The sequence below is a fragment of the Stigmatopora nigra genome, chromosome 13 (assembly GCF_051989575.1).
Source record: "Stigmatopora nigra isolate UIUO_SnigA chromosome 13, RoL_Snig_1.1, whole genome shotgun sequence".
NCBI classification, from domain to species: domain Eukaryota; kingdom Metazoa; phylum Chordata; class Actinopteri; order Syngnathiformes; family Syngnathidae; genus Stigmatopora; species Stigmatopora nigra.
In genome coordinates this window covers 8931870-8949525 of record NC_135520.1, presented here as the reverse complement: position 1 = coordinate 8949525, position 17656 = coordinate 8931870, and the positions used below count along the sequence as shown (strand labels likewise).

Genomic DNA, 17656 nt, shown 5'->3' with positions numbered 1-17656 from the left:
CCCCACCCTTGGGAGTAACGTGCACCTTGTCTGTTTAACTCGCAGGGTTACAACGGCTTAGTGTATTTTATTTACTCACTTTATCGATCGGTGCCTTCAGCTACGCAGAGGCCCCCTTTTGGAAGGCGCTTCACCGCCTTTTTCACACATTTCCATGGGCCCACCTGCCGCCAATACTTTATCTCGCCACGATTGGCTCCGTTGACAGCAGGGACATGTTAGGCCATCTGGCGCGTCAGAGACATGTAGGTGGCTACAAATATATTTGCCAAGGCTCGCCACACTGAATTTCTTTACACATAGCCCGCCGTTTGGATGTCTTTCAATCCCTGTGGCATTAAATTTTGGAACCTCTGAAGTGAAACTCAACCTGTTTCGCGATGACAACTAGTATGTTATATGATCCTCTCATTGGCCACTAGATATCCCTTTACCAGCTAAAGTGATAAATCACCAGATGAGCAAGAATCCTTCATTTTTAAATGATTTAATTCTACTTCAGAAGTTAAATCTTTGGCTCCTGTCGACAACAATAGACGTCAGAGGTTCCATTATATTTGTGGATGACGTCAAATAAACCTTAGGTGTGGAAATGAGTCAAAGGAAGAAAGGGTGCTGATTAGCTTTCGTTAAACCGAACAAGTGACGCCTACCGCTATTCAATCACCACTAGATTGCCGTTTTATTTCACCACCTATTAGGGGAAAAAAGGTAAAAATAAAACACTTTCTCTATATGCCCTTTTCAAAGCCCATGGGAAGGAACTTTTTTCCCCCCTAGACAGCCCATTCAGCCATTAGCTACCCCATTTATATTTTTCTTTCTCCAAGAGAACTCGAAGCACTGTGGAATTTAATGACTTAACTTATGCATATTAATTACTATCCCAAAATAATTGTATTGTGTGCTACTGTATTTTTCTATTCAAGCTATGTGATGTGCATATGTCCTATTATCTAGCGTATTATTGTATTACCCCATTGTTATCCTAATGGTTAAACGAATAATGTGAATGTTGAACGTGAATGGTTTCTAACCTTGTGGACCTGTTACAATCTAGGTGCAATGGCTACTAAAGTGAGACGGCATGACACGCGGGTCCATCCTTACCAAAGGATTGTGACCGCTGACAGAGGTCAGTTTAGTCTCTTAGCTACACTCTGCTATCAATTGATGCATTTCAATGATGATGATGATGATGATGCCTTAATTGGGAATCTCTATTGTGTTGTCTGTATTATTGTATGTTTGTTTTTCTCCCCTTTCCCCCCATGTCCACACACCAGCTTAATGGTGCGTTGTGGTGTGTGCAGTTTGTTTACATTAGGTCTTTAACTCGCAAAGAGCTCATTTGCAAAAACAAGGCATTTTTAAGATGGCTGAATTTGCTAAGTATAACATTTTACTCATATCATAGTGGCGATCTCCTAAATATCCTCCTCAAATAGTGCCCTCGCGACGTATAGTAATCCTTTGTGTTAGATAATCAACAATTTACACATTGATATGTACTTCATAAAAAGAAATTATGAATCAAAATCCACAGCCAACTATCGATTTGACATGTGTGCCCATGAATGCAAGTTAAAGATTGAATATAATAGATCATCTTAAATAAATGCACCATGGTTTGTGACCATAGTCATGCCCAATGCAACACCTCAAAATATCACAATAATGCCTGCATTTAATGGGATGTATTTCTTTAAAACAAAAAAGCAATGCAACATTTTAAAAAAAATAATAGTGTGTATCCCATCAAATTTGGTAAAAGTATTCCAGCAATTCAAAGAAAAGAAGCGCTTAAAAATGGTGATTTTTGTCATGGATGTACTACATAACAGATTATACTCGAACTTGGTCTTTTATTTATTGTATCGTAATATAGATTTTTTTAAGTCCCTCTTTAATTATGCTTCTAAAAATATAATTGTTTACACAAAGGCCTATCTCATAACGAGTGCCTTAGCAACTATTGATATCTATATTCATTTCCCTCTCCTCTCAGGATGTCCACTGCCTTCATACTCTGCACTGTTTTCTTGCCAATAAACACAAATGTGTATACTATAGTGAATCATGCACATAGTCACATGCCTTACTCATTGGTCAGCCTTATTAAAAATGCCTTCATTTCCCAAATGAGCTCTTGACTCAAGGATATATATTTACACTGTGTATATTTCAATGCTCAGGCAAAAAGTAATCTTAGTAGATTTTGGTTTATGCAGCTGTGAAGCCAGTACCGACCGGTCGTACCTTGCAGGAAATTATAAGACATTCCTTTTGATTGGGAGATTGGCGCTTAAAATGCATCTCCTGGCCTCGCTGTGTCCTAAGAGACCAGCCATATTCCCCTTAAATATTTAAATATTATTTTTTAGGGGGTGAAATTTATTTTTCTACAAACGTTTGAGTTAAACAAACGCCCGAGAGCTTTAGGTCGCTTGCATTCCCTTCAGTGTATCGTGAGCTATATAATGTTAATATTTTACCTGTACATGAGGTACTGTCATTTTATATTGGAGCATTTTTATATCAAAATGTATTTATGGTTCTTGTGTATATTTATATTATATAAAAGTATACTGCTAAATAAAGAGTAAAGGAAAGAATCGTAAAAAAAAAAAGGTCGATTGATTTTTATTGCACTTTTAACATTAGTTTGATAGTTAATAGTTGTTACTCCACTAATCACATTAAAAAAACGAGGCATTGAAGCCATGTCCACATGTAAACATATTTTGATGATAATAAACTTACAATCAATTTGAACTGGCTAGGTTGGTAAAAAAAAAAAAAGAAATACACCTGTGCTATAGCATTTTTATGCCACACCTCTTAATCCATTGTCTCGGCAACAGAACTCACGACAGATTTTATAATAGAGAGAAAAAAAAGGCCTTTTGTGTATGTACGTTAGATTTTTTTTATAAATTCCTTTTATCTCATTTTATGCTAGTTGCCATATTTGTTAAGTGCTTCATTGGCATGCCACAAAGTTTCCCCCCCACCACCACCACGCTTCAACCATTTTATTCTTCCATTATGAACAGCTGGCCAAGCAATGTGGTGTTGCTTCATTCATTGTGATGCTATTAATCCAGATTAACACACTCAAACGGTGGACATCTGAAATGACACATACCATTTTTTTTTCTGTTCGCATGTGGACATGGCCTCATATACTAGGTGTTTATTTTTTGTTTGTCTCTCCATCTCCTTTGCTTCTATTTTGGTTTTGCGGAGCATCGGGGCGCTAAATTCAACCAACTGCTGCTTATGGGGATCACGCTAAAGCGGGGGGTCCACACATCAGAGATTGCATTCATTTTTGTTGTTCAAAATGATGTCATTCCAGTCTCTTCCTGCTGACACTAATACCCTTCTATCTTTGTTTTTTCTGTTTGTTTTTGTTTTTTGTTCCTAACCACCTATAGCCGCCACCGGCAACTAACATGAACCTTCTGACCTCTGAACTCTTCACCCAATGACGAGCCGCCCCCCAGCCTGCCTGCTGATCAGTTAACTGGTAATTTGCCTTTTGCTAGCCTCTCTCTCCCAGTGACTAAAGAGAGAGAGAAAGAAAGAGAAGGGAGGCGCCAACCCTAACACACCAGAACAAAAAAACAACAACAACAAAAAAAAACAACAACAAAACTTCACACCAACATGAAGTTGTGTACAACTCATTTATATTCTGTTCATTGAGTTTTGTTCCCATTCTTTCTCTTTCTTTTTCTTCACCAATCACATTACCGCGGGTGGGATGTTTGTGGTGTTAATCATAAATGTGCACTGATGTTAAATAGCAATAAGATGCCAACCAGAGAACCCACCCGTGCCCCAACCCTATACCTATTATTTTATGTCATACTTGGACGCTAACTATTTAGTTTAAGAATGACAATGCCCGTCAAAAAATAATACAAAAAAAATAGAAAGACAGAGAGGGAGAGAGGTGGTGGCGGGCGGTGTACCCCCCAGTTCCCCATTCACCCCAAAGAAAAAGAAACAGAAGGAAAGAGAATTACAACACTGACTTTAACTTTGTTTCAATTCTCATTACAATTGTTGTAACTATGACACATTCTGGGTGTGCCGCCCTTTTGACTATCGCCCACCCAACAAACAGCTTTTTGTCTTGATTTGTTTTAAAACTGCATGGCTGTAACGATTGCAAACAATATGCTTTGGGTTTTTTTTTCCTTTTGGTTCCAATTTATATGTTTTTGTTTGTTTGTTTCTTCTGTTCACTTTTTGTTTTTACTAAATTGACGCAGAAGGAAGCAGGCTAATATAATTAATGCGGGGATGGAAGTAACTTGGGATGAAGGGTTTATGTATGTGTGCGCTTTTTTGAAAATGCTTTTATTTCTTGAAATATTACATCGACAAGTAGGGTTTTTAGGAGACTTTGCCATTTACTCTACTTCCACGATTCAGTGCCTGATTCATTCAGAACAAACTAGAGTTTGCTGAGCTGTGATCAAAAAGATAAGAAACAACAAAAAAAAAAAGAAGTATTATGTGTGCATATTTAGCCAAAGGTTTTTACCCATGATTTATTGCTACTATTATGTTGATAGGTCGACCATTATACATCCGCCTCACACAGAGGGTTGTTTTTAAAAAGTTTGAATTAGTGGTGCCTGCCTTCAGAGGAAAGTTAGCATTTTGAATTTATTTTATTTTTATCATCCCAGAGGAGGGAAAACACTAATATGACTATCATAGAAATGAGCACCCCCTCTTTTTTTGTCATTTTTTACATTTTTATTTCATTAGTTGGCCATTTTGTGCCACGCCAACGTGAAAGCACATCCATAATGTGTCACATCACTTGTACCTTCTGAGCTCTTTTGTTGAACTCGCTCAAGAACAAAAAAAATAGGATGTGAAAGCCATGCCTGCCTGTTCAAATTGCTTTATACATGCGTCTCATATATATATATATATATATATATATATATATATATATATATATATATATATATATATATATATATATATATATATATATATATATATATATATATATATATATATATATATATATATATATATATATATATATATATATATATATATATATATATATATATATATATATATATATATATATATATATATTTACAACTGTACATAATACCATTGCATATAGAAATACAAACAGGAGTGAACAAAAAATAATTGATACTTTTACAGTACAGGGTGCTGAAGTATAGGGATAAAAGAATTCTATTTTTGCCAATTTTAGATTTTGATACTTTGCAGATACAAAATCGAATTTAAAACATAAAAAAAGACAAAAAAACGAGGGGTGACGATGTGCTGTTGGGCTGGATTTAACTGGAAAGGAGCATTTAAAAAAATAATGGGAAGGACTCAAAATACAAACAAAAGTGCCTTATGGGGAGTGGTTTCAGTTGTTTTCCAAGAAATGTTCTGTTCGAGAAAAATGAAATAGAAAGACGAAAAACCCAGCACCCACCCGAGATAGCGCAGAGCGGAGCGCGGTGTCGGCGGCCCGCCTTTAACTCTATGCAACCCTAGCTGACTCAGCTAAATATGTGCCATGTTTTGTTTTGGTTTTTTGGTGTCTTCCTGAGATTTTATTTTCACTCGACAGCCCTTTACTCTACTGTGCGAGCAGGCTTTGATCTCCTTAATTTTGGAAAATCTGATATTTTTTCTTTTTATTATTATTATTTGTGAGTGCGTGTGTGACGTAACTTCCTATATAGGACAAAACGGCACTGCCGAAAGTAGCAATGCAGTAGGATGCATCATGAGCTGAGAAAAATACATTTAAGATTTTAAAAATACCCAGCAGAATTTATTATACAAATAATCACAATTAAAATTGAAAAAAATAACTCAAATAACCATAATTTGGTGCCACTCACTGTCCAAAATGCCAATCTTTTTAAACTCCAATTGAATTGGACGTCTATTACCGTCAGTGGCAGCCATTTATTTGCCTTGACAACTCTGTTCATGGCTTTCTCATCGAGCCGAAAAGGTCAATGAAACTCTTGTTTTCAGTGTTACTCTTTTTCTTACTATTATTTTGAAAAAAAAATAAATGAAATGCAATATAAGTGAAGATGGCTGTGCAGCAATTGACAGTATTACGAGAAGTCCCTCTGCTATGTTACGGGCTACGTTATATGGCTGGTTAACATCCATCAGGTGGTAAAAAGGTTGGAAAAAAAGCAAAATAGAAAAGAAACATATTCTCTGGCCTGCCTACTATACTTGTATGATAATGTAATTAACAGCCATTGTTACAGGTTTATAATGTATTTTTCTAATCTCATTTTATATGTATATTAATCATGTTTCTGAGTGCTTTTTTTATGATCCTAAGCCCCACCCTAGCCCAACCCCTCCCTTCCGCACCCCCTTCACTTTTACACAACCAAGTGTTATATTTTGTTTTCATACTCGGCTTGTTTAACTCATGAGCTAGTTTTATTAGTTTCTCTTGTCATAAGTATTTTACATGCTTGCCATTTAGTTTTACATGGTGTATGCTGTTATTTTTTTTTCTCCTTATTAACCTCTTGGCATTTATTTTAATAAAACATTCTTAGTAAGAATTTTACTAACGCGCTGATATTTTTGTCTCGTGTTGTTAACCAGTCTCATGAATGTATTGACGCAGTCTGGTTCACGGACTAACAGAATTAATTACAAATGGTGCTGGTGACTCGTGACCATGAGGGGCACATGGGCGCACACAAACACGTGTTCTCATGGGGTTTTTTTTGTAGGAAATTGTTCAAAATGATGTCATCCGCTGCGTTTAGCCCCAAAAGTGCCATCAATGGAATTCTGTATTTGGTATAGTTTGGCTCAAGTTTTGCTCCATAGATCTTACATAACTTAAATGTGTTTTAGGCAATAATTCAAACAAAAACACAATTTTTTTATTCACAATAATGTCAATGGATTGATTTATATATTTTTATGTATTAAATTTAGACGTTTTTTTTAAGGTATTCATAATTGTGCCTTTTTGTTAGTGCTTATGTGTTCTAACCACAATTTTTTTCCCACTACTAGTTGAAATTGGACATCAGTGGCAGCCAATGAGTTAAATCTTGGTAATATTTATGCACCGTAATCATTTTGTCAGTCAATTAGTTAAATTACTTAATCCAAACAATTCAAATGCTAGACTTATTGTCCAAAATCCTACTAAATTACCATGAGAACATGTTACACTCACAAAGACAACACCACCATCTAACTGGAAAGTGCACGAGTTGATACGCGTCGCTCACTCCTGCTCACGCATTTCTCACCTTTTGTGCTGAAACGTGAAATCTGCTGACACTCTTCATACCTTTTTGCCCTCGCCAACAACACCGCCACCGGTGTAGTCTCCTATGGAGAGTACTTTTCTTGTTTTTCCATGTCCTTCTGTCTCTTACAACCCTGGGAATTGGCAGGTCGGTGATTAGCTCGCTAGGCCAAAAAATTGAAACGATCACCTGCAAAGAATTCATCTGGCAGAGTAGAACAACTTGCCATCTGTGGCCAAAGAACAAATTTACCATCTGGTAAACACTTCATTTGCAATCTTGATGGAAACAGAACTTCGTTAGGAAGAATATTTAAAAAAAAAACAGGTCAATCATAGCTCAAGTCGCAAGTATTCATTTACTTAAAAGAACAAGAAGTCACTGGTGTCTCCTTAAATAGCTAAAGCGCGAATTGGAGGATCTCTTTGAGTGTTTTTGTGCGTGGGAAACAATTGTTTTGAACTCAGGGAGGCCGATGGTTCATTCTTTCTGTTTAGTCGACTGTCGGGTGCCTGATAAAATTTAACTTTGTATGCATTCAGACTGAGTAAAGGGTCCTTGGTCTTCTTTTAAATAGGAATCCATCAGCAAATTTGAGAGTCGGACCAACATTTTTCAACATTTCATATCAGTCTGGACTTTGATTTTGTTGCCAATATATGTTTTAAGATTCTCTTACATCTCCCGTCTTCAAAAGTTAATGTTTGTACATGGGAGATTTGGCCGCTAACTTTATTAAATATGTTGTTAACAAACATCCTCCTATAGTTCATAGCATGACCAAACAATTATCTAATTATCTTCAAACTACCAGCATGAATGGCTCACACACAGCCTGTACGTTCCCCTCAGTTTTTTAACCAAATAACATTATGGCCAGTAGAGTTAATTTTGGGTCCAACTGACCATGTTTTTCTCCCCCACTATAAAATCCCAATATGGCTCGCATTTATTGTTAAGTGGAAGTTTTTTCTTTTTTATTATTCTTTGTTTTTGTGTCTCAGGCACTGCTGCGTCATCCCTAGCTTTTAAAATCGTCCTCCTCCGCAACTCGGCGTATTGTCAGCGACATAGCGAAAAAGATTCACTTTATTATTAATCCTTATTATCATTGCCAGAGACACCTACACATCTTGTTACCTCATTTTATCTATCTTTTTGGGTTAAATCCACACAAAAAAATGCTCCATTTGTCCTCTTTAAGCACACAACAGGGATTAAATGTGTCTAACATCCGCGTTTGCATCTTGTTCATAAGAAATTAAGTGAATTATTAAGCACTCCTGTCAAGACTGGATTAGTGGCTGGCCGTAAGCACAAAACTCCTAGTGGGTTTTTTTTAGGTTCCCTATGTTTTCCAATGGTGGCATCATCTCAAATAGAACCCCCTCAAAGTCCATCTGTTGTCGTTTTTTTTAATCCTAATTATGGTTTGAGTGAACCGATCAGGTGGCAAGTGCAGATTCTATGCTATATTAAAGGGGAAGGAAAATATAGAATATATTTTTAGAAGCTTCAGTATGTCCATCCAGTTCTTTTTGGCCTCCAAAGCACAAAATTTGTGAAAAGCTGCCTTTAGAAATTATTACAAGTGCCTTCACTCTCAGTTCACTTTATCTTATAGAATTTTTTTAGAGTGAAAAAAAAGATGCACAAGTTAATAGTTTTCAATGTTGTGCCTCTCTGATTGGACCACAGCATGTCATTATCGGCCAATGGCGTACTACTGCCATCCGTTGCGAAAAAGACATGTCTCAGGGCATTGAGTGTCTTTTTTTTTTTTTTGACCTACTAACGTTTCCCACCTGTCCATCTTGCCTTGCGTCTGGCTAACAAACATTCCTTCAATTAGTTCAACGGCAGGTTGATGCACTTGATTATTATTATTTTTTTTTAAAAGCTACCAAATTGTCAAAGAAAATTCCCCCACTGGATTTTTTTCCCCTTTATTTTTGTGTTAGTATGCATTAAAAGCACAATTGACCATTATACTAGTATATATATATTTACTTTTACTGTAAGCACTAAAATCTGTGTGATTTTGAGTGATGTGTATTGTTGTTTTTACAATAAAAAGCTAAAAGGAAAATGTTGAGGGAGTAATCTATGTAATGATACTTTTTGTTGCTCATGCCAAAAAAAATAGGAGGGTGGGAGAGATATGTGTGCAATAAAAATTCGTGTGTGACTTTGGTCTGACTCGACAACTGGACTACTTGCTATTTTTTTTTTTATTCTTTTGTGGTCATTTTCCAAAACGTGGTGACATTTCGGCCTACAAAGGTAGGTCATTTGATTTCCTGCAACAGGCAGGAAATCAAATAGGAAAGTTCATTGCTGCCATAAAAAAGGGGCAAGAGGTTGTCTTCTGACTACTTGCTTGAAAAGAAAGATGTTTCTTTTTATTGTTTAAGAAATTGTATTTAGAATGGGCCTAAAATATGGGATAACTAACCCAAACACAATTTTTCCAAATTCAAAACATTTATTTTTGTTGACTTTCATTCAAAAACAAAATCATTACTACTTGGAGATGCATGCTTTAAAAAATGTATATATTGCAATGACGTTGCATATAATACTACAGTACATCGCGTACAATCAATCATACAATAAATGCAAATAAAAATGTTTTGAGTCATAACAAAAATCAAAATTCAATAGAGTCTATGTTTTCAATCCACAAAACTGCCTAAAAATCTAGGCAAGATAGATGACAATTTGTGGGTTTCCTGTGTGTTGCTCCATTTTTTTTACCTAGGTCTAGAATGTCTTCTGTGTCTTATGTCTGTCTTGCAACTGCAACCAAGAAATTTCCCAAATATGGGATGAAATAAAGTTCTAAACTAACCTACATTTACAACAGCCAAAAGTATTGGGACCCTAGATTCTCCACCTATTCAACAGTTCTTCTGTGAAAATTTGCAAGTTGGAACTCAACAAGAAGTTTTCTGGTAAGTCATCTATAGAACATTGTAAAGCCTTTAAATGTTGACTTCAGTTTTATATTGTCCATTTTTTTAGACTTAAATACATTTTTGAGTGTGTTCTTCCTGGATCTTGTTCCCCAGTTGTCAAACAGAATTGCTGCTTGTTTGGTTAATGCCACACAGGAACTGGAATTGGATGGAGGGCTAATACTGAGGAAGAGCTTTCAACAAAGGGAGAGAAAAAAAAGCAGTAAGTGGTCAGGAAGTGATGTTGATGGCGGCTTAGGCCTCCAAGAAAAAAAGTCAAAGGAGCATTTGTCGCCAAGCTCAGCTGTGTTTGTGTGGATGTGTTTGAAAGACTGGAGTGGAAGGGTTGCATCAGTAGTGACAGATGAACCAGCTTCCTGTGGATGAATATAGGGCATTCATTCCTAGTGCAGCTGTTTCATTCTGGCTTTTTCTGGCACCACCTACAATAGTGGGATTTATTTTCATTTGCAGGACCTAATCAATCAGACCTTTATTTTATATAGTTACAATAAGATCAAGCAGATTTAGGTGTTAAAAACAGATTCAATGAACAAATTGAAATGCATTTTTTTTCAGACAGAAGAAAACATTAGAGGATAATAGGAAAGTACAAAAGAAATTAATTGAATAGAAAAACTTTGAATGAGTGAGTTGGTCTAAGTGGCTCAAAAGCTGCTATAAATAACTATAGTCATAATACAAAAAAAAAGATTACAAAGTAATTGCTCTGGAAATATTGATGGGGTGATTTCTACAGCTTTAGTTCTCCATAAACTATGAAAAAAATACAAAAACAAGAAAATGAGGTCTAATAATCCAGGAAAACAATTTAATTTATATTGGTTAGTGTTTATGAATCACCACAAAAACAGAAATGCCACTGGTAAAGGTTTGGAATATTGATCAACTAAAAAAAAATCCAGGAAATGCTCTGACCTTATATGGAACATCCATATTTTCGCCAGGTGCGCCTCGAAAGGGCTTTCCTGATGACGAGCGACAACATGCGGACATCAAGGTTGATCTCATGTGAGTTAGTCTTTCAAACTACCGATCTATGATTGCAAATCAGAGTACAGAATTCACAAAAGTGGATGTATATATTGTGTTTATTTTTGCGTTTGATTGTTTGTGTGACATAATTTGCATCGAATGTTGATTAGTTTTAAAGTCCGCGTTCCCTCATTTCGCGGGGTGGATGGATTTAGTCATTCGGTTCATGATTTACACTTTATTAGATCAAAGATCAAGGATCACTTTTAAGAATAGTTTGTTTATAATTTGCGATCGATTGTTTGGCATATCTAAATTGTTTGGAACGTGGTCTAGTTTGTTTGTCACAAGACGCCCACAGCTGTCAATCAACGCATTTGAAGTAGTTTCAAGTAAACGCTCTTACAATCTATTAGTATTGATATTATGTTTGAGCCATTGTGTGGAGTGTATCGTTTTCTGTCATGCATACAGTCCAGTAAATGCACATTAACTGTACATGGCTGTTATTTGACAGCAATAGACGTCCAATCCATTTGAAGCCCTACTAGTGCTGCCTTTGCAGGATCGCTGGAGATTGCATTGCATTCAAGGCTTTTATTGTCCTTATGCATGGATAATGAGATTTAAATGGGCCTGCTAGATTTATTTATTCACTATTACCAGCCCATATTGCAGTACTCCTGTACTCAGGTGAAGGACATGAGCAGTAACACATTTCCAAGCCTCTTCTTTGTCTCCTTTACAAGAGCCTTCATCTTGCATTGCTCTCTTTTATTCAAGAGTCAGTAAAAAGTCCTCAAGAACACTTCCTGCAAATAATCACGAGTGCCGCTCTCGATTGCAAAAATATTACTACTTTGAAAGCATTTACGGGTGGCCCGGCTGTGTTTAGTGCGTCGGGCTCACAGCTCTGGGATCCTGGGTTGAAATCCAGGTCATGTCTTTCTGTATGGAGTTTGCATGTTCCCTCCCCTTGCCGATGTAGGACATTAGCTGCCTAAATGAAGCTGGCAGCCGCGTCGGTCAGAGCTCATCGATGGCGTCGGCAGAGTTTAGGAGGGATTGTGTCGTAAGTAAGTTGTTGGTTGCCATTGACAGTGGCAGACGTCCAATCCATTTTATTTGACAGATCATTTGCTGTCACACTTAATGGCAAATTAGAAAAATAGCATCTATTATTACCAAAATGATTGGAAGTATTGCTTAAAAAAAATCAATAAATATATAATTATTGAGGCTACAGCCATTGCATTTGTGTATTATTTATTTTCTAAATTGTGTATATTTAAATTGTTTTCTACCAATGGATAAATTGTATATACATAAATAAATATGTATTAATGTTTGGTACTATGAGCAAAAATACATATTTCATGTCAATTCTGAAAATATCTGGTTTTGAAAATTACTACAAGTCTCAGCTCTCGACCAGAAAATAAATAAATGAATAACTAAAATGTATTTCAGAGTACTGATAATTGCTGACAACTCATGTATGTCCACCAGAGAGAAGGAGGCCACAGAGGACTTGTTCATGCCAGCTCAAATCAGACTCCACATCTCCTTCAAATCTCCCATCAACTGTTTCCAGCTCCAGTGATTCCCAATCATTCTCTTGTGAGTAATTGTTATTACTTAATTGCTTCCAAAATCAGGAGTGAGTCGACTTCATAGTATTTGTATTTTGCCAGAGTGGGTATGAACTCATTAACACATTATCAATACAAATTGAGTTGTAAAATTGAAACAATCCATTTTAATTTCTGGAGGAGCCAAAATGCAGAAATTTGGTCATCGTTTTGACTTGATTTGTTTGGTATTAAAGTGCCCTTTAGAGGGCATGTAGAGCACTTGTTCACTGACCTTCAGCTGAATTAAGAAATGTTTCTTCTTGTATTCTGTGCTGGACTGAACTTCTAAGTTCATGACAATAAGTGGCCTACTTTAATGTGAGTAATTTCGTGTTACAATTAGCCAAATTTTAGTTCTTACTTTAAAAAAGAGTGCTTAAATAACCACCTTTTAGCAGTTGGAGATGACTGAAAACAAAGATAAAAATAACTTTTTTTCTTGAGTGCTCTTTAAAACACACAATGTTTTTCACTAATACAAATGTAAAAAAAAAAAAAAATCAAAGCTCTTAAGTGATAATAATCAGAAAGAGAAAACAAAAGGCAGAGAATAAATTGCACTCATAAAACTTGCCCACAAATGATTTTAGGAAAATATTTAGAAAATTATTTGGCAAAAAATGGAATCTCTGTATATTTTTCAACGAGTTAATAACCTGTTGCAAAGGCATATGACAAAGGAAGTGTTGCTTTTCTTTGTGTGTGTTTCTCTCTCTCTGCCTGCGGCGACTTTGGTCTGCGTCGTGGCATTACTTCAAAGCCATTAAAAGAGGGCCACGCTAATCTAAATCCAATCATTTGTTGCATTTTCCCCTCCCGTCACTGGCACAGCTCTCCAGTGTGTGCATGCGCGAGGCGGAGATTGACGATGTGTTGTTTGGACAGGGATTATGCTGATCGCGCCGGCTTAGAGCCCACGATATAAAGACTCTTAATCAAATTTTAATTAAAAACAACATCTTCACGCACCCCAATCTCTGATTGTAAAACAGCACGTATCTTCTCTTGCGCTTTTATCGGCACTTTCCCCAACTCTCATCCTCTATTCTCGTCATCTTAATGGATTGTTATCCGCTCTAAAGCAACGTGGAAAAAAACATATTGAGTAAGTCTGGTGTCTGCGGGTTAGGAAAGTACGTGATTGCCATCATTGGGTTATTGTTGCCTACTTTACATCATATAGGGTAGGGGTAGGGAACCTATGGCTCGGGGGCCACATATGGCTCTTTTGATGGGTGCATATGGCTCTCCACTAAACTGTGAGGTAAACTATGGAAACTGATGGTGAGAAAGCGCAGGAATAGAAGCGTTACGTTGGTATTATGGCATTGACACTCCCCCAGCGACCTTATAATCATTATTTTTTCATTACACTCTTTTGCATGGATTTCCTCATTGATAAGCAACAATGTATGAATGTTTTCAAAAGAATTCAGAGGCTTTTTGTACCTTAAAAGTGGTGAAGTGACCAAAAAAGGCACACATTTGCATTTATGTTGACATTTTAAATCCGGAGCATGGCTCTCAAAGATTAACATTTAAAAAAATATGAATTGTTAATGGCTCTTTCCATTAAAAAGGTTCATGACCCCTTATATAGGGTATATGAATAACATGAGAAGTTCACATTACTCTGAAATTATCTGCTGGTGAGGGACTTTCTCAGTGAAAGAACGCCTTATGCGTGAGAGACGCTACCTGCTCTCCCAGAACAATTAAGACAAGCCTCCTTATAGTATCTGCACTCCAATTAATTTTGCTTCTTCAAGGGCCGAGTGGAGACTCGTGTATGGCCGCTAATGAAAGATTAGAGTAAACTCAATTAAATATTGAGGCCCGTAAATAAACGCTGGTTTGGCGTGGCATCACCACGCGCTCGCCATCGTGGCTGCTTATCAACTCGGTAAATGTTGGAACTCGAGCGGGAGTGGAGAGGGCAGGAAGGACAACATTTGCAATGAAAATGAAAATCAGACATAGGCATTGTCGTCATCATTGACTTGACAAAAAAGCCTAGTAGTCATCATACCCTCTGCAGCGTATGACGAAATTGTAAAGTGCTTCTCCACAAGTTCGTCTTCCCAGGCAAGACACATTTTTGACATTCATACTTGTTAGCTCTCCGCCTTGAGCGCCATCAATCCGGCGACTGCAAGTTGCCTCACCGATGCCAACAATAATAAGATGGACTTACCTCTCACAGTCTTCTTACTTACCCTCTCTCAGTCAGCCTGTGCAAGGCAGATCCACGCCAAACGAACTTCCTGTTACTTCATTCCGACTTAATTTCATAGAAGGGATTTGTGTTGTCGTCACGTCACGTGTTGCTGCAGGTTCAGAGTCCTGATGGCTGTTGGGGAAAAAGCTGTCCTTGAGCCTGTTTGTCCGTGCTTTGTAGGACCTGTAGCGTCTGCCAGATGGGAGCAACTGGAACAGGCCGCGAAAGTCCAGGATTATTTCTTTAGTCTTTGTGGTATTTAGTGTAAGATTGTTAATATGTATACACAATGTGTATATACAATATATGTATACACTATGTATATACAATGTATACACCACTTGAGGTCATTGGAATCATTGGAGCACATGGTATGCATGTGACTTTTTACATTTGCTGTTTGGGATGAGGGACAAGCAAAGTGACCTGTAAAATAAGGGAGAATCATTTCAGTGTCTCAATGACGTATCAAACAATATACTATGCTATTTTGGAAATGTTAGGCATGAATAGGCCTACTAGTTCTACTTTATGTCCCTTGAAGAAAAGAGAAATTGTTGAATAACTCCATTCATTTGGATAATGCTGCAAATGTGTGGCAATGGACTTAACTGATGTCTACGTCTTTGATAATAATACAGATGAAGGCAGCAGCTGGGGAAATCAGAAAATGACGAGCGCTCCAGTGAACTTGAATATGACACAGGTGATGGTAAAAAAAAAAAAGGGAATGACAATAATCAGGCAAGACAAGCAATGAATCATAACCCATAGTTGTTGAGGTTTTATGACGCTGTTTCAGAAGTGAATTGTGATTTCATGGCTGAAAAGTATAATACTAAACTGTTGCTCTGTATTTTTGGACTATGTTCTGTGCCAAATTTGGTGGTGTGTCTGGTTGTCAGCATACTAGAGGACAAGGACAGGTGATATTCATATATAATATTTCTTGAAGATTATAGCTGTAGAAAAACAGGTTTATTTGTCCATTTCTTATTCCCACAACCTAAAGGAAACACTTTGACTTTACGTTGAGTCGACTAGATACAATCGCCTTGGAGAAACAAGAGATGAACCATGCAAAAGGATTAACAGCTACCTGTCACCCGAGCGGCGTGAGCTAAATAGCAGCAATCAGCGCAGATGCGTCGCCTCCTCCCCTTCCTCCTCCTCCTCCTCCTCTTCTTGGGCTTGCCAAGCGGCAATGTTGCAATTATGCAGGCGTCAGCCTTCCGCGACAGCCACCTCGTAATTTGGGTGGGGAGGCTTTGAAAGGGCCTGTAATTTGGATAGCTTTGCCTTTTATGCTCGTGTCTCAGCATTGACGCTTTGCACCTTTTATACATAACCAACATGCGTTGAATAGATGCGCCACTGTGTTGATTTCAAGGAGAGACCAAAGTTATTTTAGGCCCCACGGGTGACACCATATCTTTTTAATTCAAGATTTGTGTAGAGGGGGAAAGGTTGTGTGGTATTCAAATGAAAGACTGCTTCTTTGATGACCATTTTTCTGTATATAGTAGTGTTCGTTTTCCATTCAATTTGAGTCTTGGGATTTGAGTTTAATTTGTTCTATAATAGAATTGAATGGAGTTTCAACAATTTAGAGAGTTCCCCATGTAAAGAATTGAGAAGAATCCTGACTACTACAATTTGTAATATTGCTGCTACATATTTCTTCATTTCGTTGAACCAATTACAGCAGGTTAAGCTTACAGCAGTGTCAGTGGCCTGATGCTCTAAAGACTAATTGGATATGACTACTTTTTTCTCTTGCTTTTTTCTCTTTCTTCATGTAGCGTGAAAGACAGATGAAAGACAATAAGGATATACTAGAAACTGGAGCAACACATGTATTTACGTTGAATTTAGTCTTGCTACTGGCTTGGCTGTCAGAGTCTCCCCCTTCAAGCTTCAGCCACCTACCTTCTTTTTAACTCTTAATCCCCACTTTCCGACAGCCAGCACAGTTTAATTAATCACCGCCTGCTTTTAATGGATTGACCAGGCAAGGTGTTATTGATCCCTAAGGGTAGTCTAATACCCCCTCATTGTACTCGCAGATCAAACGCAGTTGAGAAGGAATATCCAGTATTCCACCCTAAAAAAAGTAGAGGACCAGCATCAAAGACACTTGACAAAAAGTAAGGAAGTAGACTGGAAGCTTGTGTTACGCATAGAAAATCACATTCCACTCAAGCGTAGGGTTTCAGTTTCTGGATGGAGGGAAAGAGGGACTCCCTCACAATCTAACAACAATTTTTTTTTAAATATTATATAAATAACTGCAGTCTCCTAGCACCATCATATTTACTTCCACTTGTTGTGTATCGTAAAACATGTTTTTTTTTCTGCCTGTATCTTTGGGTTATCTTGTTGCGTTGTAGCCCTTCAAATCTCTTAAATGAAATTCAGTAAATCTTTTTATTCAATTACAATCCTTGGAAAAAATGACCCGAGCAGACCACACCACATACTCTACCAAATCTCTCCATGCAAATAATCTGTTTCAGTTGAAAATAAAGACGGTAAATA

General features: G+C 37.2%; 1 protein-coding gene and 1 long non-coding RNA gene across 7 annotated transcripts in view; both read left to right on the top strand.

Moving 5' to 3' along the window:
- Nucleotides 1-5008, top strand: part of qkia (QKI, KH domain containing, RNA binding a) — a 44083-nt gene extending 39075 nt beyond the window's left edge. For 4 of the 6 annotated variants that reach the window (XM_077731006.1, XM_077731005.1, XM_077731007.1 and 1 more), the window contains exon 7: nt 1061-2793. In XM_077731006.1, coding sequence (XP_077587132.1) covers nt 1061-1335 — 275 coding nt within the window. In that variant the 3' untranslated portion in view covers nt 1336-2793. Of the gene's footprint in view, nt 1-1060; nt 2794-3440 lie in introns of those variants that run through there. The other 2 variants (XM_077731009.1, XM_077731010.1) reach the window with 1 other exon arrangement.
- Nucleotides 5009-11127: 6119 nt separating this feature from the next.
- Nucleotides 11128-17656, top strand: part of LOC144206843 (uncharacterized) — a 52357-nt gene continuing 45828 nt past the window's right edge. Inside the window, exons 1-2 of the long non-coding RNA XR_013328447.1 lie at nt 11128-11302; nt 12776-12886. This is a non-coding gene — a long non-coding RNA (uncharacterized LOC144206843). The remainder of the gene's footprint in view (nt 11303-12775; nt 12887-17656) is intronic.